Source organism: Rhinoderma darwinii, chromosome 7 (genome assembly GCF_050947455.1).
Source record: "Rhinoderma darwinii isolate aRhiDar2 chromosome 7, aRhiDar2.hap1, whole genome shotgun sequence".
Taxonomy (NCBI): domain Eukaryota; kingdom Metazoa; phylum Chordata; class Amphibia; order Anura; family Rhinodermatidae; genus Rhinoderma; species Rhinoderma darwinii.
Genome location: NC_134693.1, coordinates 139,877,096 through 139,901,692, shown reverse-complemented (window position 1 = coordinate 139,901,692; position 24,597 = coordinate 139,877,096). Strand labels below are relative to the sequence as shown.

General features: G+C 41.7%; 2 protein-coding genes and 1 non-coding gene across 10 annotated transcripts in view; 1 reads left to right on the top strand and 2 right to left on the bottom strand.

Annotated features, from left to right (window-relative positions):
- Positions 1–1,418, bottom strand: part of RAD18 (RAD18 E3 ubiquitin protein ligase) — a 187,668-nt gene extending 186,250 nt beyond the window's left edge. For 3 of the 7 annotated variants that reach the window (XM_075831856.1, XM_075831859.1, XM_075831860.1), the window contains exon 1: positions 1,259–1,418. In XM_075831856.1, the coding sequence (XP_075687971.1) occupies positions 1,259–1,315 (57 nt within the window). In that variant the 5' untranslated portion in view covers positions 1,316–1,418. The remainder of the gene's footprint in view (positions 1–1,258) is intronic. The other 4 variants (XM_075831862.1, XM_075831857.1, XM_075831861.1 and 1 more) reach the window with 4 other exon arrangements.
- Positions 1,382–24,597, top strand: part of THUMPD3 (THUMP domain 3 tRNA guanosine methyltransferase) — a 184,276-nt gene continuing 161,060 nt past the window's right edge. For both annotated transcript variants that reach the window (XM_075831864.1, XM_075831865.1), the window contains exons 1-2: positions 1,382–1,462; positions 4,898–4,991. The gene's annotated coding sequence lies outside the window, so the exon portion shown is untranslated. The remainder of the gene's footprint in view (positions 1,463–4,897; positions 4,992–24,597) is intronic.
- Positions 6,842–7,027, bottom strand: LOC142658220 (U2 spliceosomal RNA). Its single transcript, XR_012850058.1, has one exon. It is a non-coding gene; the product is annotated as a U2 spliceosomal RNA (small nuclear RNA).

Here is a 24,597-nt window from a genome sequence, read left to right as displayed (position 1 = left end):
AAATACCTCCTATTGATTTCAATGGGAGGCGGGGGCGGTTTTCTCCCGCGAGCGGTAAAACCGATTCGCTGAAGAAATAAGGGACATGCTCTATCTTCGCGCGATTACGCCTCTGACCTCCCATTGACCTCAATGGGAGGCAAAGAAAGCGTATTTCGCTGCATTTTATGCCTGCGGCGCTTAATGGCCGCTAAAAACCGGCGTGCAGGTAGAGGAAAATCTGCCTCAAACTTCCAAACGGAATTTTGAGGCAGATTTTCCGCCTACTTGCGAACCCGGCCTTAGAATGTATTCAGAAGTTGCGGTTGAGTGCAGGTTAAATCTGCATGCATTTTTACTGCGATTTGATACATTTTTTTAATGCGGTTTTAACTAAAATGCCTGAATACACCATTAAAGGCTATGTACGCCTTTGAAAACTATATATATATATACACACACACACACACACACACACACACACACACACACACACACACACACACACACACACACGCTAGTCCTTCTCAATGAATTAAAATCAAAAAGTTAATTTATTTCAGTAATTCAATAAGTGAAACTCATTCCATAGATTCATTACAAAGAGAGATCTATTTTATTTTTAGAAATGATAAAAAAAAATCGTATAATACGGACCACGGTTGTTTTTAGAAGATCGTATAACAAATACGACTATTTTGGGTCTCCATTGACTACCGATGACGCACGCTGCGCTTTTATTTTACAGCATCCAACAACGCGAGTGTCCGTGCCGAAAAACGTTAATGTGAATTTAACCCTTTTCTGTTATAGCGTCTGCGTACAGACAGTATGGCGCTGGTTATGGACTCGGCGAGTAAACTGAGACATTTTTTTTTTCCGTACGAGTTCGGTTCGTTTGGGGAGGGTAACATTTTGCGTCCGCAGAACGTAGTTTTGTATTGCGGCACTACCGCACGCAAGTTGCAATCAGTTTCGTAACTTTTCACCATCACACAATTATGGCCGCACGTTCATAGAAGTGAATGTAAATAAAGCCGCTTTTCACTACGGACTGTTGTAAATTCACTGCAACTTTGTCGCAGCTGCAATCTGCGCTCCTTAGTGCATTATGGGGCGACACAGCAAAACTCGTCAGTAGCAATATTATGTGATATATACATTGTTACAACACGACGGGGAGCCATGCTGGGACTTCAAGTACTCCCGTTTATGTAACCCCCTCCGCCACCGGGCTTCGGTCTATACACACCCCCGTTGATCTATACCCCCTTTTTACCTGGAGGAGACTGCGTGACTGGCCCCTGGGAGCCCCGTCTGTACTGGTTGTTGCCATGGTACCAGAAGTACCAGCCAGGTCTCTGAATTTCCCGGGATTTTCTGACCACGCCCCCTCCGGCGCAGTGAATTCTGGGAGCCTGGTAATGGCGGGAGGAGGGAACGCGTCGTGTGGCCGGCTCTCCTCAGTAGCTTCTGCCGTTATGTGAGAATATTTTCTGTGTATTTTAGCTGGTTGCACCTCACGAAATGGAAAGAGAACTATAACTCCCAGCATGTCCTGTCACTATAGTGCAACACTTTATGAGAGCAGGGAAAAAAAGGGGCTGTTCACATTCGTTAGGGGCCTCCATGGCAGATCTGGCTGAAGTTACCGTAAACAACTGCTGCTTGCTGCGCTATTTTTTTTACAGTAAAATGACGTACGCCACGCCAGAAAGCCAATGTCCGTTACGTTGGCTGCCGTCGTTATCCGATGTGCGACAGAACCGCTGCTTCCAGCTTCTCCCTTGTTCTGCTCCGACTGCGCTATTGATTCCGGAAAAACGACGGGTCCGGTGCACAACAGAGACAAACGGAAACCATGGGCACCGGATCCGTCACCATTGAATTCAACTGACCTCTAGTTTCCGTTTGTGTCAGTTCAGGGTCCTGTTTTGATGGAAAGCCTTAGATGTTTCCACCAAAAAAACAGAAACCTTACTGAATGGAAATCATTTGCAACGCAAGCGTTACCATTGAAATCGATGGTGATGCAAACGGAAGCTATGGTTTCCGTTTGACTTTCCGTTCCTCTGACAGAATGGATGACGCTGATGTGACCTTGTACCAGAAAAAGCAAAGATAGGATACATTTTTATGTCGTTTCAATAGGTGAGATAAGCGTCGTTTATCACATCTGTTGCCGCTTATCTTCATGGGGGAACAAGGCAAAAACTTCCAATGTAATGGATGCTTGATTCTGTTGGGGGGGGGGTGCGGTTTATCAGACTCCATCACCTACGTTCACAGGAGGCCACACCCATCGCTACCACAACACGGCACTACGCCAAAAGCTTGCTATAAACCATGAGATAACTGCACACCGTTTTACTACCTATTTTAGGAAATTGCGTAGCACGTTTCCACCTATTCCCACTTTTGCTTGAAAAATAAAAGCACAGGTCGCGGCGTCTGAACACGAGAGTAGAGCAACCTATAAAAATGCTTCAAAGTTGATCCAAATGTTAAAAATAAATATATATTTGGCGCAAGTTCCCCTGCCACATCCTGTTGTCATCAGCAATGATGCGAGGTCGATTGCCATGTGACTGAGGCAATAATCACTGCAGGTGGGGTACGGGACAATGATACACTGACACTTGGGGTACGGGACAATGATACACTGACACTTGGGGTACGGGACAATGATACACTGACACTTGGGGTACGGGACAATGATACACTGACACTTGGGGTACGGGACAATTATACACTGACACTTGGGGTACGGGACAATGATACACTGACACTTGGGGTACAGAATAATGATACACTGACACTTGGGGTACGGGATAATGATACACTGACACTTGGGGTACGGGACAATGACACACTGACACTTGGGGTACAGGATAATGACACACTGACACTTGGGGTACAGGATAATGACACTGACACTTGGGGTACGGGACAATGACACACTGACACTTGGGGTACGGGACAATTATACACTGACACTTGGGGTACGGGACAATGATACACTGACACTTGGGGTACAGAATAATGATACACTGACACTTGGGGTACGGGATAATGATACACTGACACTTGGGGTACGGGACAATGACACACTGACACTTGGGGTACAGGATAATGACACACTGATACTTGGGGTACAGGATAATGACACTGACACTTGGGGTACAGAATAATGATACACTGACACTTGGGGTACAGAATAATGATACACTGACACTTGGGGTACAGGATAATGACACACTGACACTTGGGGTACAGTAAAATGATACACTGACACTTGGGGTACAGGATAATGATACACTGACACTCGGGGTACAAGATAATGAGACACTGACACTTGGGGTGCAGGATAATGATACACTGACACTTGGGGTACAGGATAATGAGACACTGACACTTGGGGTGCAGGATAATTATACACTGACACTTGGGGTACAAAATAATGAGATACTGACACTTGGGGTACAGGACAATGATACACTGACACTTGGGGTGCAGGAATAATGATACACTGACACTTGGGGTACAAGATAATGAGATACTGACACTTGGGGTGCAGGATAATGATACACTGACACTTGGGGTACAGGACAATGAGACACTGACACTTGGGGTGCAGGATAATGATACACTGACACTTGGGGTACAAGATGAGATACTGACACTTGGGGTACAGGACAATGATACACTGACACTTGGGGTGCAGAAATAATGATACACTGACACTTGGGGTACAAGATAATGAGATACTGACTCTTGGGGTGCAGGATAATGATATACTGACACTTGGGGTACAGGACAATGACACAGTGTCACTTGAGGTACAAAACAATGACACCGTGGCACTTGGGGTACAGAACAATGACACACTGACACTTGGGGTACAGGACAATGACACACTGAAACTTGGGATACAGCACAATGACACAGTGTCACTTGGGTTACAGGACAAAGACTGAATTTTGGGGCACAGGACAATGATACACTGACACTTGGGGTACAGCACAATGACACTCTTTCACTTGGGATATAGCACAATGATACACTGAGGCCTCATGCACACAAACGTATTTTTTTCCTCCTGTAAATACGGGTCCTTTTCACACGTATTCCACCCGTATTCCACCAGTATTTACGGACCTGTGCCCGTAAATACGGGTCCGGTGTCACCAGTATTCTACCCGTATTTACGGACCCGTTTTCTCTGCGCTAATCGGCTGCCCCTTCTCTCTATCAGTGGTGGAAAGAGAGAAGGGGCAGCCCTTTCAGGCAGAGTTTCCACAGCGATTGAAAGCAAAAGAAGTTCATACGTACCGTTGTCTTGGTGACGCATCCCACTTTTGACATCCAGTCCGCCCTTCCTGGATGACGCGGCAGTCACATGGGATGAAACGTCATCCCGGGAGGCCGGATTGGAGGAAGAAGCAGGTAAGTTAACTTTTAATACTATTAACTCCAGCGGTAGTCACTGTCCCGGGTGCTGAGAGTTACTGCCGATCAGTTAACTCTTTCAGCACCCTGGACAGTGACTATCCCCTGACGTCGCCTAGCAACACTCCCGTAATTACGGGTGCACACACGTAGCCACCCGTAATTACGGGAGCCCCATAGGCTTCTATGCGCCTGCCCGTTCCGTTATTACGGCCTGAAATAGGACATGTTCCATATTTTTCAACGGCACGGGCACCTTCCCGTAAGCATATGGGGATGTACCCGTGGCCAATAGAAGTCTATGGGCCTGTAATTACAGGCGTTTTTACGTTCTTGTGCATGAGGCCTGAGTGTGTGAGAATTCAACTTTACACAAACCCCATAAATATCTAGTACAAATTGAAATATTGTTAACAAAATGTGACCATCTTTGCTATTTTTGTTTCATGTTTCTTCTTTAACCATCCAGACACCTGGAACTCTGCACAGAGACAAATTGATAACCCGTGTCCATCACATCTGTGGAAGGCGGATGGAGCTCCATACAGTGTTCTGCTTGTACTGTAAGTAGATTTGCTGATATAATTTTTTCTTTGTCATTCACTTTCAGTATGTTTATCCTACACATAATCTGCTTTACAAATGACAAGGAAAGGAAAACTTCTGAAATTTTAAATGAAAATAAAGGTTTAACAAGAACTGCGCGCCATTTTTCACTGCGTTTTTCGCCCGCGGCCATTGAGCGCCGATGGGCAAGAACGCCACGAAATACGCTTTCTCTGCCTCCCATTAATGTCAGTGGGATGTCAGAGACGTAAATGCCCAAAGATAGGGCATGTCGCTTCTTTTTCCCGCGAGACGGTTTTTGCGCTCACGGGAAAAAACGCCTCTGCCTTCCAAACATTTTTGGCACGTTTTCCGACGCTGTTTCCGTGTCAAAAAACTCTGTGTGAACTGACCCTTACTGCACTCAGCAACTTTCTTACACGCTCATTAATGTCATGTTGGATTTCGTTTGATGTGATGTGAAGTCCTGTAAAGTCGCTCATGCCATACGTTAGACCTGCATCCTATCAATAGAAGCTCAGATCAGGCCACAGAACAAGGCAGAGATCGATCGGCAATTTCTTATTTTAATGTATAGCCTTGTCAACCAGAACAACAACCTTTACAGACCAACTATGATTGACAAGTCATACAGAAAACAGCCGTCTGAAATCACTAATGCATGGCCAGCTTGAGTAGCGGGTCTTCTCCCTGACTCATGGGGTGGGATCTTAACGCCTGAACGGAGCCCTGACGCAGATGTGATTGAAGCCTTAGCCTAAGGCCTTATTTACACGAGCGTAATATACGCGCGTGCTTTTCACGCGTGTCGTACGCACCTATATTACTCTATGGGGCAGTGCAGACAATGCGTGAATTTTGCGCAGCGCAAGTGCGTTGCGTAAAACTCACGACATGTTCTATAATTGTGCGTTTTTCACGCATCACGCACCCATTGAAGTCAATGGGTGCGTGAAAACCACGCATGCCGCACGGAAGCACTTCCATGCAAACTGCGTGATTCGCGCAATAGCTGTCAAAAGGATGAATGTAAACAGAAAAGCACCACATGCTTTTCTGTTTACAAACATCCAAACGGAGTGTCAAATTAGAGATGAGCGCACCGAACTTCACCGGGTTCGGCCGAACTCGTTTTGACCGAACCCGGCAAAACGCACACGCTCGTGTAAATGAGGCCTAATAATGATTCAGTAATTACTGCTGCATATCAGGGATTAACATATTGTTAAAAAGAAAACTCCAAGGAGTGGGGTTCCTGCTCCACCTCACCACCTCTTCCCCCTGAGTTGTTTTTGGCTGTCAAGTTGTTAAAAATTCTATATCTGTTATTGGGAAAGCTGGATGACAATTACTATGGTATTGTCATCCAGCTTTTTCAAACTCCTGAATGGCAAATTTGCCTAGTTATGCAATATCATGGCATAAATACATTGCATCTTTTGCCGGTGGAAGCTGAAGAGGCATCTTTGTTTCCAGTTTTCCCAGAAACAGATGTAACTAATGGTAAAACTCCAGGTGATATACCTGGAAGAAGAAGCCATTCCTTAGGTTAATTATTGCCGCTATATATATATATATATATATATATATATATATTCCCTCGTTGTAGTCTCATTATATTGCGTGGCTGATTAAGAGATCTGCTATTAATGCAACCTTCAGAGCCAATCAGAACCGCACAGCCTGGAAAAGATTTCCATTAAAGATTCATGAATGTATGTTCACTCCTGGGAGATGTGTCTGACTCAATGTTTAATATAATATCACAAGTGAGCAAAAATAAATGTCTGTGAGAATACTTTCGTTGTTTGTTTTTGTTTTTTTTTGGGGGGGGGGGGGGTTCAGGAAGGGCTGAACTGGTCCTGTAGGTACTGCTATACCAGGTCATTGCGTGGAGTGGACAGATCAAGCTCTTTTTTCAATTTCTCCGTTCTAAAAATCCATTTACGATATGGTCCCCAGATTGGGGATGTATCATCTATTAGACTATCTATAAGAACAGATACCACACCTGAAAATACTTTTAATAGATGCATATCATAAAATGGAGTTCTCTGCAGAAAGTTTCCGCTATTATTGTAATGGCTCCTCGGTAAACTCGACACAATATAATGTTTGATCCTGTGATTATGGATTATGTCATAATTGTCCCTGCGGGGAAAAACCCTTTAGGTGCATATTCACACATACTGCTCCCTGGCATCTCAATGGATGGTCCTGGGCTGATGTCAGGTATACTGACATTGAACTTGATGAAATGGGGGACGGGACTACAAAAGTCGTGGTCTAGCAGTTTCATGTAAATCGCAGTAGAATGAATGCCATTTCCTTTCTAACACCACACATTAGTTGCCAACTGCAACACAAGGGCCTGTTCACATCAAAGCGTTGGCTTTCTGTTCCGGGGTTCCGTCTGAGGTTTCTGTCGGGTGAACCCCGCAACGGAAAGTCAAACTGAAACCACGGCTTCCGTTTCAGTCACCATTGATATCAATGGTGATGGAAACATTGCTAATGGTTTCCGTTTGTCACCATTCTGGCAGGTTTCCGTTTTAATGACGGAATCAATAGCGGAGTCGACTGCGCTATTGATTCCGTCGGAAAAACGAAAACCTGCTGGAATGGTGACGTCCGGAAACCATTAGCAATGTTTCCATCACCATTGATACCAATAGTGACGGAAACGGAAGCTGTGGTTTCAGTTTGACTTTCCGTTGCGGGGTTCACCCGACAGAAACCCCGGAACAGAAAGCGAATGGTGATGTGAACAGGCCCTAACTGACTTTTCAACATCCATCCGATGACTAACAAGTCAGACACATGAGCGCAGGTAAACCATTATATATTTTCCAGTTGCTGAAGATACATATACATTTTTGATATCTAGTGTTCAGCAGAAAGATTTTCCTTCCCAGTCAAGCGTGTATGTGTCTGTTTTTAACTATGTGTTTTTTCTAGCCTGATAGTAAACATCATGCAGTACTAGAAATAAAAAAAAGGGGTGAGCATTTTGTAAGCGTTTTCTCCCATTGATGTCTATAGAGAGAATCCGTAACAAAAACGCAACAGACGGGGCATGCAGCGGTTTACTAAGCTAGCATAAAAAATTCTGCCTGGTGTGAATCCAGCCCAAAGCAATGTGCAAGATCCGTGATGACGGGACGGTCACTCGCATTTGAGGATCATGCTCCCATTATAAAGTATAGGAGCACGGTCCGTAAATTAAAAAAATAAGACATGTCCTATTTTGTGCGGGTCATTTCTACGGTCTGGACACCTTCCTGTAAATATACTGGATCAGTATTTTGTTTACGGGTCCAAATTACAGTCGTTTGCATAGGGCCTAACACTTTATTCACACAAACGTGTTTCACGTTAGTGTCCTATCTGTAACGGACAGCACACTAACGCATGAATTGTGTCAGTTGTGAGAAACTCACAACATATCCTATTCTGATCCGTTTTGGGTATCAGACTTACCCATAAAAGTCTATGGGTGAATGAAAAAACGGACAGCACATGGACAACACTCATGTGCTGTCCGTTTTTTTATGTACCGGTTGCTAAAGAAATGCAGAAGAAAAAAGAAAATTGGATGCCACACAGAAACCACTTTGACGCAACATGGACATTCATATACAAGAAAAAAGGTGACGCAAATAGGATACGCTTGTGTGAATACGGCCTTAGGGTAGAAAGCCTTCAGGAAGAAAACTCAAAAAAACTTAACACAAAATTTGCTACTGTTATTAATTTTATTTTTGGGGGTTTTCTCTTCAGTGTTGTGTGTCATCTTTTTGGATTATTAGATGCCAGATTAAAGGAATTTCACTCTGTGTGTGTATAGATAGGTTCATACATGACCATATAAAAAAAAAAATCTCCGCTGCACACAGATCAATTCTTCATTTATACCTGTATAACTTTATTGCAGGTACAAATTACTGCTCCACTGACTGCACTAAGCGGATGAGACAAGTGGAGGTGCTAATTGCTTGTCTCATTATAATGTCTGCCTTACTGAGTTTGTTCTCTACCAAAATATAACATGTCACTTTCCTTTTGTGTCCGCTGAAGAAAAAGCTACAAATGAAGCTCTCAGCGGCGAGGATCTGCTTAATGACGTCAAACTCTAAATAATAATCTGAAAATAGATAAAGAAAAGCCAAGGTATAGGAGGGAAGTGAACGAGATGCTGGCAGAATTTGGCAGAAATTATATTAAAAGTTTACTTTAGTGTGTATTCAGAGTCTGAGGTGCATGATATGACCCCACAATGTAATTATACCCTAAGCAGGGAGTAACAATTAGGAGACTTCTCAGATCAAAAGTGATTGCAGTCTGTTTTGTATTAGCATTTTATTTTGGGCTGTCTTAAAGCCATATTACACGGGCCAATTATCGGGAAAACGAGCGTTTATATGAACGCTCGTTCCCGATCATTGTCCTTTGTAAACAGGGCAACGATCAGACGGCTCAATCATCAGCTGATTGTATATTTTATGCAGCATTAAATATTATCGTTGTCGGCAGCACATGTCCCTGTGTAAAAAGGGGAGGACATGATGGAAAGGTATGGGGACGAGAGATCGTAGTAAAGATCATTGGTCCCCATGCATTGCTCCTTGTGAAAGGAGTAAACGAGCGCTGATCAACGAGCTGCCGGGCCATGTAAGAGGACCCTTACTCAAGACTATCTACCCTTACAAGAAAAAATGATATACTTCTCTATATCATCCAATAATTCAGAATTTCTTATAATTAGACAATGCATGCCCTGTGTGTCCCCATAGCTACCATCCTCGGGATTGACTCACAGGGACTATGAGCTAATTTCAATAAACTTTATTTCTACAAACGCTTCACAAAAGAAATATCCATTCAATTATATTTAGTTTTAGTCATGTTACCTGATGCATCATTCACAACTTTCTAGCAAAAAGTTCTTATGGACGTTCTTAAAACCTTCTCTAATTTGCTTGCTATTTTTTGTTTTTCACATAAAAAAAAGTGATGTGTGAATGAGGACTAAGGGTACACAGCAAATTGCACGCATAGGTAAACATTGGCACATATTTACTAAGACTGGTGTATCTAACCCCGGTCTAAATAAAGGTCATAGTTGGAATGATTACCGCAAAATGTATTTAGACATACGCCTATGAGCAGGTGTAGATTTGCAACAGTTTGCATCATTTTCACTTGGGTTTCTTAAAAAAAGTTGGACTAAACTACATTTCCTTGGAGACCACACCCACTTTTATCAGTACTTTCCAAATTTTGAAAAAAATGGGAAAGTTACAAATTTGATGCACGTCACCATTTGCAAATTTTTTTGGAGGAGTTTACACCAAAAACTGGTGTAAGCAGCATAATTTATTTGGGCCAACAATTTGTGTACATTAGTAGGGCGCTGCAGCTCTGACACGTAAACATTTATTTTTGCTAAACCCACTTTCACAAGAAAGTCGCAGCTAGGAGATGGGTGACAAATGACTGTATGCACCCACCAACTTTCCTGTGTTGGGAAAGTCAATAACATATGAGGGTGTATACCCACACATAACTGCTGGAGATAACATCCACAGGAGGCTACAATGTAGAAACCATACTGCAACATAGGTGTAGTGTCCATGGCCGCGGGCCGTCGGGTTTACTCACCTCCTGACACCCGCAGCCATGGATCTGTGAGCACAGGCTCGCATCTCCTTCCTAGGAGACGCCATCTCTCACCTCCGATCCGCTGTGTCCCGTAGGGTGCATGCGCACGCTCGTACCCGGTCTTAAAGGGTCAGCGCGCCCATAAGTGAAACCATCATCGTCAACTAGACATGATTCCTGGACTATAAGAAGGGCCCTGCCCTTCTGATCCTTGCCTGAGCGTTGTTAGTGTATCCCAAGTCTGTCGTGCATATGGTCCCTTAGTGTTTTCCCGTTCCAGTTGTTACCCGTGCCCTGTTACCCGTATCCTGTATCCCGTGCTGTGTTCTCATTTCTAAGCCTCTTAGTGTTGGAGTCGTGCCCTACTGCACCTGCTGTCAATGTCTTCTGCCACATCCAGTGTCTTCTGCCTCATCCAGTGTCTTCTTCCTCGTCCAGTGTCGTCTGCCACTTCTAGTACTGTCCGCCACGTCTGGCTGCACCTACTTCCATCCGTGCTGAAGCCACAGCCACTGTCTGGACTAGTTCAAGTACCCGTGTGTCATGAAACTGCTATAGACTTTTGTATAGACTGACTAGGCCAGCTGCCTTTCCACTACGGCGGAGCGGCCTAGTGGGTCCTCATACCCTGTGATCGTGACAATAGGGAATACAGGAAACACAAAACATTTACATTGTGCAGGTAAGTAGCCCATACATACACCATGAGAGAGATTTTTTTAATCCTACTAGTTGTTGTCATGGAGCAGCAGGACTGGTATGCGTGTGCCAAGAATATTTATTAATCATATAAATGATTCCAGATATTCATTACAAGTCATGGAGATGCAGCCTGAGCTGCAGAAGCTTTGTCCTGTAAGAGCCCTGCAGGTGGTGATCTGTTAAGCTGAGCAGAAAACCATTGCCGATAAACAGAATAGACAGAGATGTGTTTAGCTCCTGTCTTTGTGCTTCATCCCAGCAGCGAGGACCCGTCAGTATCCCGTGGAGAGCTGCACACGTGTTTGCCTCCGTGCTGCTCTCATTTAGTCAATTGACTCATTTGGCAGAGCCTCACAAGGACAGTGTGGGTTGAAGGTACGAGAAGAAGCTGACGAAGCATATCTGTAATAGATGGGCTCTGCTAAATTAAATTTATCTACATCAAGAAGAAGAAGGCTTCTGATGTGTGCAGAGAAAGAAGTGATGTTGCAACCCAAACTTGTCTTGCAGTTCATGCTCTAAAGCTGCATACATTTTAACATTTCTGAAATACATATTTCAGATCTCTTATGTGTGTCTGCCATGTTAGAAATTCCTGCACTTGTCTGCCGCAGAAGCTCTCATAACAGTGTGTCAGCCGCAAAGTGACCCATAGCTGTGTCAATCATAGATGCCCCCATACCAGGGTGTCAGCCACAGATGCCCTCATAAGTGTGTCAGCCACAAAATGCCCCATAGCTGTGACAATCACAGATGCCCCCATACCAGGGTGTCAGCCACAGATGCCCTCATAAGTGTGTCAGCCACAAAATGCCCTCATAACAGTTTGTCAGTCGCAGATACCCCTATAACATTGTGTGAGCCGCAAATGACCATATGAGTGTGTCAGCCGCCGATGTCCCCATAAAGGTGTCAGCCAAAGATGTCCCCATGTTGTATGTGCCAGTCACAGATGCCCCCATAATGTACTTTCCACAGCAATTCTTCCTAATTATGCAGTCATATGGGAGTAGGGAATGTACCATTACATAATTGGGAAAATTTTCCACTCATAACCCACCCAGTAAAGCTTGGTGAGAACTTTTTTGTGGGAGCTGTAATGGTGGCAATGTAGGTCGTGTCCCAGCTTTTCCACATGCAGATACAAAAGACGGACTCAAGGACTTGCTAGGGATTTTTTATTTTAGGTGTAAATACTCTTATTATGTGGCCCTTCATCTGACAGAGGGAGCACGCGTGTAATTCCAGACCTACTTGATTCAGACATTGTAAATTGAGGAGACTAGACAACGTGCAGGTGATCAGGCTATGATGTACTAGAGGTGGGTGTGTAAGTAAAGCCTGCGTTTTACTTCACTTCCGCATGTGGGATAAACAGAACACGAAGCATGACACACAGGATTGACCCAGTTTATCAGATTGGATTTCAAGTGGAGATCATTGAAGATTATGGGGCAGTTTATATAAAAGCTTCCCCCTTTAGATTTTTGTGCTTTAGCTGACCGCATGGATCCATTACTATTAACGCTACAGGATATTTTTTTGGATACGTCTGACCTTAAAGGAGTTTTTTAGGAATCTAAACTACGTTCATAAAAGTATATATGTATCAGAGGCGTTTTCCGAGCCCCGAAAAATTACTCAAGGGATTTTCATATACATTTTAAATTTTGGCGATCAAATAATACTGCCCCTATATACAAGAATATAACTACTATAATACTGCCTCCTATATACAAGAATATAACTACTATAATACTGCCCCCTATATACAAGAATATAACTACTATAATACTGCGCCTATATACAAGAATATAACTGCTATAATACTGCCCCTATGTACAAGAATATAACTACTGTAATACTTCCCCCTATGTACAAGAATATAACTACTATAATACTGCTCCTATATACAAGAATATAACTACTATAATACTGCCTCCTATATACAAGAATATAACTACTATAATACTACCCCTATATACAAGAATATAACTACTATAATACTGCCCCTATATACAAGAATATAACTACTATAATACTGCCCCCTATATACAAGAATATAACTACTATAATACTGCTCCTATGTACAAGAATATAACTACTATAATACTGCCCCTATATACAAGAAAATAACTGCTATAATACTGCCACTATATACAAGAATATAATTACTATAATACTGCCCCTATATACAAGAATATAACTACTATAATACTGCCCCTATATACAAGAATATAACTACTATAATACTGCCTCCTATATACAAGAATATAACTACTATAATACTACCCCTATATACAAGAATATAACTACTATAATACTGCCCCTATATACAAGAATATAACTACTACAATACTGCTCCTATATACAAGAATATAACTACTATAATACTGCCTCTATATACTAGACTATAACTACTATAATACTGCCCCCTATATACAAGAATATAACTACTATAATACTGCCTCTATATACTAGACTATAACTACTATAATACTGCCCCTATATACAAGAATATAACTACTATAATACTGCTCCTATATACAAGAATATAACTACTATAATACTGCCACTATATACAAGAATATAACTACTATAATACTGCCCCTATATACAAGAATATAACTACTATAATACTGCTCCTATATACAAGAATATAACTACTATAATACTGCCACTATATACAAGAATATAACTGCTATAATACTGCCTCTATATACAAGAATATAACTGCTATAATACTGCCTCTATATACAAGAATATAACTACTATAATACTGCCCCCTATATACAAGAATATAACTACTATAATACTGCTCCTATATACAAGAATATAACTACTATAATACTGCCCCCTATATACAAGAATATAACTACTATAATACTGCCCCTATATACAAGAATATAACTACTACAATACTGCTCCTATATACAAGAATATAACTACTATAATACTGCCTCTATATACTAGACTATAACTACTATAATACTGCCCCCTATATACAAGAATATAACTACTATAATACTGCCTCTATATACTAGACTATAACTACTATAATACTGCCCCCTATATACAAGAATATAACTGCTATAATACTGCCTCTATATACAAGAATATAACTGCTATAATACTGCCTCTATATACAAGAATATAACTACTATAATACTGCCCCCTATATACAAGAATATAACTACTATAATACTGCCCCTATATACAAGAATAACTACTACAATACTGCTATATACAAGAATATAACTACTATAATACTGCCCCTATGTACAAGAATATAACTACTATAATACTGCCCCTATATACAAGAATATAACTACTATAATACTGCCCCTATATACAAGAATATAACTACTATAATACTGCTCCTATATACAAGAATATAACTACTATAATACTACCCCTATATACAAGAATATAACTACTATAATACTGCCTCCTATGTACAAGAATATAACTACTATAATACTGGTCCCTATATACAAGAATATAACTACTATAATACTGCTCCCTATATACAAGAATATAACTACTATAATACTGCCTCCTATATACAAGAATATAACTACTATAATACTGGCCCCTATATACAAGAATATAACTACTATAATACTGCCCCTATATACAAGAATATAACTACTATAATACTGCTCCCTATATACAAGAATATAACTACTATAATACTGCTCCTATATACAAGAATATAACTACTATAATACTGCCCCTATATACAAGAATATAACTACTATAATACTGCTCCTATATACAAGAATATAACTACTATAATACTGCTCCTATATACAAGAATATAACTACTATAATACTGCTCCCTATATACAAGAATATAACTACTATAATACTGCTCCCTATATACAAGAATATAACTACTATAATACTGCCCCTATATACAAGAATATAACTACTATAATACTGCTCCCTATATACAAGAATATAACTACTATAATACTGCTCCCTATATACAAGAATATAACTACTATAATACTGCCCCCTATACACAAGAATATAACTTACACATTAACGTTACTGAAGTGTCCTGACAGTGAATAGACATCACTACCAGCCAGAACGAGATGTCTATTCACAATCCCGACACTTCGGTAACGTTTGTGTGGGACTTAATGACAACAACCAATACACTTCTACACTTCTCTCCACAATGCCCACTTTGTCAAAAAGTAAAAACAACGCCCAGTTGGGCATTAAGAATATGGCCCAATGCTGATTTAAAAATTCTTTACTCTATAAGAATAGAATATGTGACCGGTAATATATTCATGCCTGCCACTCTCTACCACTTTCGTTTCTAGAAAACGGTGCTGATTACATTGAATTATGGAAGTTTAAGCCAGCAGCCGCTCAGGTCTTAGCCAAAGTTTATTTTTGTCATCATTGAATAAGTCTACAAGTTTAGTTTGGCCAACTAAGCCCTGGGAATAAAGTATCGCGGAATGTAATTGGCCCTACTTGCCATCAAGAACTGGAACCTTGCAACAAAAGTCTTATACAGTGCATGGCTTCCATACATAAACGCGGATTTTTAATGGTGGTCATATTCATTGTAACTCAGATTAAAGAGGTTGTTTCATCAGCGCAACCCCAGTTCATATGTCTTATTAGGGCATGTAAACTTCATAGACCTGGGCCCCTCTCGATTAGACAGTGAGAAGAACCGCTGCAAAGAGTGACTCCTTTCCTGGAAGACTCAGAGCAACTATAATATTACCTAGTCACCTATTCGTTTGCTTGCAGCCACCTCCAGAGATAACAGCTGATCGTCTTGGGGTTTAGATGGCAGACCCATTTAGAGAAGGGGTTGTCCATATGGGATAACCCTATTAGCTAAAAATTGACTTGAACTAAGAGGATGATTCAAAGGCATATTTTTCGGGTGTTATATAAATGATAAAAGCAGCTCTCTGGTTAATAGAGGGTATGATACCAAAATCAGTGCAGAATAATTTCACTTTATATTTTTATGTGTTACATTGTTTCATATTTCATAAATAATTAGAAATTCTGACTGCCTGCAGTTATCACTAGAGGGAGCTCACTACATACGTTCCTATACATCTCTGTAATAAATAATAATAAGCTCTACCTAGTGGCTGATGCGGACACAGAATATTCCCTTTATTCAGGGAAGCAGGGGATTGGAAGCTCTGTATCTGGAAAAGTTAGGTCAAACCCCTATAAAAGATATATTATGAAATTATAATATTTTTTTAACTTTTTAGATAAAAAAATATATTGTTTTTATTAAGATAATGGTAAGGAAATTCTTGCTTGACGTATGATAGAAAGTGAAATGGCTTATAAGCAAGAAATCTGCACATGTAAGAGTGGATTTACAGCAGCACACGGAGTATCTTTGATATTGATATAACGTAGCAGTCACTCATTCTGCATCTGGAGACTAAATTCATTTATAGACATATTTGCCAGGGAAATTGAGACTGCCGCTTGGAAATGAAAGCAGTGTGGCATGTGTACGCAAATCAAGACAGAGAATTGGCATTCCTGCTGGATTACCGCATAATAATGGGTGGTATTTTATTCAGTACAGTGATATTTTAGAAGCGCTGGCTGACGGATAAAGAGCTCAGAACCCCAGATGGTCATAATACAAATAAACAAACTTAATTAGCTTTATTTTTTAATGTGGAAACCTACAAGAAGCCACTTAAAGGGAAATTGTAGCTAAAACAGAGATTTTTCCATACAGAATGAGTCATTTGTAAGATTTTATACACCATATTGTGGCACAGCTTTTATCGTACGTTCTCTATATTCACAGAAATGACTCTTGGACATACAGAAAAATTGTCTCGAGTACTGTTATTGGCATTCATTTAAATATATGTCATTGAGGACATAGAGCATGTTAAATGTCAGCATAAATCTTATTCATCTCAGAGACATAGACAGGAAAAGTACTTTAAAGGGTTATTCCCATCTTATAAAGTGATGGTGTATCCCTACAGCCGGGTGGCTGGGAAAAATTAGAAGGAGATGCAGGGCTAAACCAGTGCTGTGGCCCCTTTTATTCTCAGTAGGACCCCCACTGATCATAAAGTGATGGCATATCCTAGGGATAGCCATCACTTTATAATATGGTTACACCCCTTTAATTTAGAACCTGTTGATTCCTGGTGATTTGGAAAATTGGCCAAATAGTCCTAATGCTGAATTGCTGGGAAATTGCTAAGGGTGTATTTACCTGAGTATTGTGTTGAGGCTTTCCAGCATTTTTTTGCATCGATTTTCGAAAATGTTGGACTTCAAGCAGAGGACTTAAATACAACGTTTTTCTGCATTTTCCTCATGTGAATACTTACACAAGTTTTTTCAACTGTGTTGGTTCTACAATCCCCCACTGGTTCTACAATCCCCCACTGGTTCTACAATCCCCATTACGTATAAACCAGGAAAGTTCCAGTTATATTATGTTTTCAATAATTTTACATCTTGCAATATTGGAATTTTAATTTTACATCTAGAAGCTAAAAAAAAACCTGTAACCTAATAATGCTTCTCACATCTGAGAGTTTGCTATAATTGTATCCAGTCTATCAATCCTCTGTCTCCTAATTGCCTAGACTCCAAACTGCATCTGTCTTAGATGATGGATGTTTTTTTGTAAATTTCCCATTAGGGACGTGTGAATATTTTTCTGCTATAATTTCCACATTTGTGTCTCTTCTATTCAGAGCAAAGACTCTAGAACATAGACACAGAGCATGTGAACTTCTGCTTAGTTCCTCTGGGGTGAAGAACAGGTCTTCTCCACCCACACGGGCTAAACAAGATCATAACTTCTCTGTTTCCGAAATGACAAAAATATACAAACTATCCCCAGAGGTGGCCATTACCACAAGCCTTGTTTAGGTTGCGAGGTGCTAAAAATAAGAATGACTGTTCTTTCCTGTACAAAAACAGAACGTCCACAGCTGCGTGCGCTGCTCCATTGGGTTCTCAGATTATCTCTCTGTGCCCCGGAATGTGCTCCATGCCATGAGAAATACTGACCGTTTTGTAATCTGCAGGGCTGGTAGTAAAATGTGTTGGTTTTACCATTGTCATACAGTAGATAAGGAAATCCTGCAACCTGTTATCAATGGCGGTGATTACAGTACCTGTGTTTGTTGTTTATCTGAATTTTTTGTTAAGATTTGGGACTGCAGTCCACCGTGCCTCCATGTCACACTTAAAGAGGCTCTGTCACCAGATTTTGCAACCCCTATCTGCTATTGCATCAGATCGGCGCTGCAATGTAGATTACAGTAACGTTTTTATTTTTAAAAAACGAGCATTTTTGGCCAAGTTATGACCATTTTTGTAGTTATGCAAATGAGGCTTGCAAAAGTCCAAGTGGGTGTGTTTAAAAGTACAAGTCCAAGTGGGCGTGTATTATGTGCGTACATCGGGGCGTTTTTAATACTTTTACTAGCTGGGCGTTCTGATGAGAAGTAACATCCTCTTCTCTTCAGAACGCCCAGCTTCTGACAGTGCAGATCTGTGACGTCACTCACAGGTCCTGCATCGTGACGGCCACATCGGCACCAGAGGCTACAGATGATTCTGCAGCAGCATCGGCGTTTGCAGGTAAATCGATGTAGCTACTTACCTGCAAACGCCGATGCTGCTGCAGAATCAACTGTAGCCTCTGGTGCCGATGTGGCCGTCACGATGCAGGACCTGTGAGTGACGTGACAGATCTGCACTGTCAGAAGCTGGGCGTTCTGAAGAGAAGAGGATGTTACTTCTCATCAGAACGCCCAGCTAGTAAAAGTATTAAAAACGCCCCGATGTACGCACATAATACACGCCCACTTGGACTTTTACTTTTAAACACACCCACTTGGACTTTTGCAAGCCTCATTTGCATAACTACAAAAATGGTCATAACTTGGCCAAAAATGCTCGTTTTTTAAAAATAAAAACGTTACTGTAATCTACATTGCAGCGCCTATCTGCTGCAATAGCAGATAGGGGTTGCAAAATCTGGTGACAGAGCCTCTTTAAAGAGGCTCTGTCACCACATTATAAGTGCCTTATCTCCTACATAATCTGATCAGCGCTGTAATGTTGATAACAACAGTGGTTTTTATTTTGAAAAAAAATCATTATTTAGCAAGTTATGAGCAATTTTAAGTTTATGCCCAGCTTAAAGCCCTAGATCTGTATTCTCTACACAAAGCAGCTGTATCTATCTCTAAATCCTGTGGAAAGTATTACGCACACCAGTAGGGGTAAATTTGCAGGTAAAAATCTTTAATTTCTCATACCAGGGTGCGACGTTTTGGTCCAAGCATAGACCTTTCTCAAGCACTAGGAATTCATGATAGACATACATATGTTATTTCCATATAATTACAGAGTAAGTGATAGATCAAACAACATTACAAAACATAAAGTATATACATATATATAAATATACAAGATGGACGTAATCGTAGAATGTAGGAAGAAACGGATCAATGCGGTCACAAGTCTCAGTCAGTATTGTCCTATACGGTGCATATTTGTATAGAGGAAAGATATCGTTACTGAATATGGCGTATACTTTAAAATAAAGATGTATATCAGGATGTATAGTCTCACTATACATATGTATGGTCCGATGGCCCCTCTGGATGTATGTAAGGAATTAAGGTACATCTGGGTGTTTGTCTGGAACAGTCACTTATCGCATAATTATTGCAGTTCAGTATAACAAAGAGGGTTGGTATTAGGGAGGCATAAGTACATACACGGTGGTCTGGAACCATATCGTGATAGTCCGTACAATTATGCCATATTTTTACCTGTAAATATTCCCCTACTGGTGTGCGTAATACTTTCCACAGTCTATAGAGGGTTGGGCCCCTATCTATGCGCCCTTCTACTCAATCACCTCGTGCTATCTAAACCTACTGTTACGATACTGGCGAACACTGCTGGAATCCTATGGTCAGAAGTAGCGAGCGGAGCACAGTGCAGAACCCGGTGAGACGTCCCCAGGAACAGTGCTTGGCGGGTGGAACACGAGTAGTAGTAGTAGCAGCAAGGAAGTAGGAACAGTCTGGCAAAGACAGTTCTCAGGAGCAGGAGACTGGAACAAGACACAATACTCAAGCACTGTTTGGTATTCCATGTGGTCTGAAGTAGGCCCAAACAGGAAACAAGATGGTTCACACGATGCAACATTTGCCATCTTGGTTAAGGGCAAGTTTAAGGGCAAAACAGCAGCCTCCAGTGGTAAGGAGTAAAGGTGCAGCACAATTCTTCAAAGTGTAAAACAGCGGCCACTAGTGGTAATTTTGCAGTACAACAACAGAATCCTGACACCTACGTCATATCTCTAAATCCTGTTCCCGTCAGGTCCGTGGGACTGACCGGTTCAGTGACAGTGGGTCCTGCGTCTCTCTGATATGCAGGATCCCCCTGTAATCTATTACACCTAAATTATGAATTTAGATTTAATAGATTACACTGTGTGTCAGAGACACACAGGATCTGCTGACACTGAACCCGTCAGGTCCGCGGGACTGACGAATTCAGGTATTAGCGAACGATACAGCCGCTCTATATAGAGGACACAGAGGAGCTGTATCTAAAAAAGTATAACACATTTTTAATAAAAACTATTTATAAAGTTACACCAATCATACTGACTAACCTGCTTATTAAAAAAAAATTAAAAAAATGCAAAGGTGTACATAGCCTTTAATTGTCGGATGACAGTGGGGAATGCTACAATCTAAAGCATGGCAAGGCGTCCAGTTAAAGAGTAGCATGGGTCATCATTAACTAATAATATACAGCGACCCCTTGCTATTATTTAAAGGGCTATGTACAATCTCTTTCGTGTACTTACATCAGTTACACAGACTGCAGTCATTAATTTATGGGATAAGATAATTTTTTTATGATGCTAGTATAATTTTATAATGTGTTCACACTCATGCTTCTCAGCTCCAAATTATCATAAAACACCAGAAAGCACTAAAACATATAATAATCCCCCGGCTGGATGTTATTATAAACCTAGATTGTAATTCTAAGCACACGGTGTATAACGTATCTGCATATCTATATATTTCTTGGAAGCTGCTTTCCTAACAAGGACCAGCGTAAAAATTCTGCAACAGTTTATAAAGGTGCCGTCACACACTTTGTTGTAGAAATTTTCTACGACTGAAAATCAGTTCCATTAGTCTGAATGGAATTTGCAGAAATCCCTGCACTTGCTGCAGAAACAACAACATTTAGATGAATGGAAATTATTTCTGCAACAAAATCTGCCGCTTGTGACTGCACCCTAAGTGCTCTTGCACACGACCGAAATCGGGCAGTTTAAAATGGTCCGGGTGTCGGCTAGATTTCCCGGCCCAACCACGGTACAGGCGAACGGGACTCCAGGCATCATAGACATGTCAAGATGCTATGAGTCCCTGCCTCCCCGCGGAACTGCTGTTCCATACTGTACCATGTTGTTCAGTACGGAACAGCGGTTCCGTGAGGAGGCAGGAACTCCCAAGATCATAAAATTTTTATGATGCCAGGAGTCGTCCCGTTCACCTGTACGGTGGTCGGGCCGGGAGACCCAGCCGACACTCGGACCGTTTTTCACGGCTCTATCTCGGTCATGTGCAAGAGCGGCTACGTCACGACGACTTGGACAAACCCAATGCTTTAAGTTTTCTGTCAAACGTATTTACTCTAAAAGGCCCTGTTCACACTGAGTATTTTGACAAGCTTTTTGGAGGCAGGGACGGTTTTCTCCCGCGAGCGGTAAAACCGCTTCGCGGGAGAAAGAAGGGACATGCCCTATCTTCGTGCGGTTATGCCTCTGACCTCCCATTGACATCAATGGGAGGCAGAGAAAGCGTATTTCGCAGAGTTTCTTGCTCGTAGCACTCAATGGGCACGAGCGAAAATCGCGGCAAACGCCGTGCAGGAAAGACAAAATCTGCCTCAAAATCCCAAACGGAATTTTGAGGCAGAATTTTTCCTCCTGCAAAAAACTCTGTGTGAACGAGGCCTACACCCAGTGGTCCTGAGTTCACATGTGAAACTATGAAGACATGCTTGCTTGTCTTCTCACTCAAGCACAATGTGTGTGACCTTCAATAGAGGTGTAATTTGGCAATAACTTTATATAAAGTTAACATTTGGTCACTGTATGGGGTGTTATTTTAACACTTTATAAAGTTATAACTTGTTACAGTGTGGTGGTATCGTGTTTATGGCGTCAGTATTATGTGCGAGCTGTTTGTCAGTAGTATGTGGGAGCTGTGTGTCAGTAGTATGTGGGAGCTGTGTGTCAGTAGTATGTGGGAGCTGTGTGTCAGTATTATGTGGGAGCTGTGTGTCAGTAGTATGTGGGAGCTGTGTGTCAGTATTATGTGGGAGCTGTGTGTCAGTATTATGTGGGAGCTGTGTGTCAGTATTATGTGGGAGCTGTGTGTCAGTATTATGTGGGAGCTGTGTGTCAGTATTATGTGGGAGCTGTGTGTCAGTATTATGTGGGAGCTGTGTGTCAGTATTATGTGGGAGCTGTGTGTCAGTAGTATGTGGGAGCTGTGTGTCAGTATTATGTGGGAGCTGTGTGTCAGTATTATGTGGGAGCTGTGTGTCAGTATTATGTGGGAGCCGTGTGTCAGTATTATGTGGGAGCTGTGTGTCAGTATTATGTGCGAGCTGTTTGTCAGTATTATGTGGGAGCTGTGTGTCAGTATTATGTGGAAGCTGTGTGTCAGTATTATGTGGGAGCTGTGTGTCAGTATTATGTGAGAGCTGTGTGTCAGTATTATGTGGGAGCTGTGTGTCAGTAGTATGTGGGAGCTGTGTGTCAGTAGTATGTGGGAGCTGTGTGTCAGTAGTATGTGGGAGCTGTGTGTCAGTATTATGTGGGAGCTGTGTGTCAGTAGTATGTGGGAGCTGTGTGTCAGTATTATGTGGGAGCTGTGTGTCAGTATTATGTGGGAGCTGTGTGTCAGTATTATGTGGGAGCTGTGTGTCAGTATTATGTGGGAGCTGTGTGTCAGTATTATGTGGAAGCTGTGTGTCAGTATTATGTGGAAGCTGTGTGTCAGTATTATGTGGGAGCTGTGTGTCAGTATTATGTGGGAGCTGTGTGTCAGTATTATGTGGAAGCTGTGTGTCAGTATTATGTGGGAGCTGTGTGTCAGTATTATGTGGAAGCTGTGTGTCAGTATTATGTGGGAGCTGTGTGTCAGTATTATGTGGGAGCTGTGTGTCAGTATTATGTGGGAGCTGTGTGTCAGTATTATGTGGAAGCTGTGTGTCAGTATTATGTGGGAGCTGTGTGTCAGTATTATGTGGGAGCTGTGTGTCAGTATTATGAGGGAGCTGTGTGTCAGTAGTATGTGGGAGCTGTGTGTCAGTAGAATGTGGGAGCTGTGTGTCAATATTATGTGGGAGCTGTGTGTCAGTATTATGTGGGAGCTGTGTGTCAGTATTATGTGGGAGATGTGTCTCAGTATTATGTGGGAGCTGTGTGTCAGTAGTATGTGGGAGCTGTGTGTCAGTATTATGTGGGAGCCGTGTGTCAGTATTATGTGGGAGCCGTGTGTCAGTATTATGTGGGAGCTGTGTGTCAGTATTATGTGGGAGCTGTGTGTCAGTATTATGTGGTAGCTGTGTGTCAGTAGTATGTGGGAGCTGTGTGTCAGTAGTATGTGGGAGCTGTGTGTCAGTATTATGTGGGAGCTGTGTGTCAGTAGTATGTGGGAGCTGTGTGTCAGTAGTATGTGGGAGCTGTGTGTCAGTATTATGTGGGAGCTGTGTGTCAGTATTATGTGGGAGCTGTGTGTCAGTAGTATGTGGGAGCTGTGTGTCAGTAGTATGTGGGAGTTGTGTGTCAGTATTATGTGGGAGCTGTGTGTCAGTATTATGTGGGAGATGTGTCTCAGTATTATGTGGGAGCTGTGTGTCAGTAGTATGTGGGAGCTGTGTGTCAGTAGTATGTGGGAGCTGTGTGTCAGTAGTATGTGGGAGCTGTATGTCAGTAGTATGTGGGAGCTGTATGTCAGTATTATGTGGGAGCTGTGTGTCAGTATTATGTGGGAACCGTGTGTCAGTATTATGTGGGAGCCGTGTGTCAGTATTATGTGGGAGTTTGTGTGTCAGTATTATGTGGGAGCTGTGTGTCAGTATTATGTGGGAGCTGTGTGTCAGTATTATGTGGGAGCTGTGTGTCAG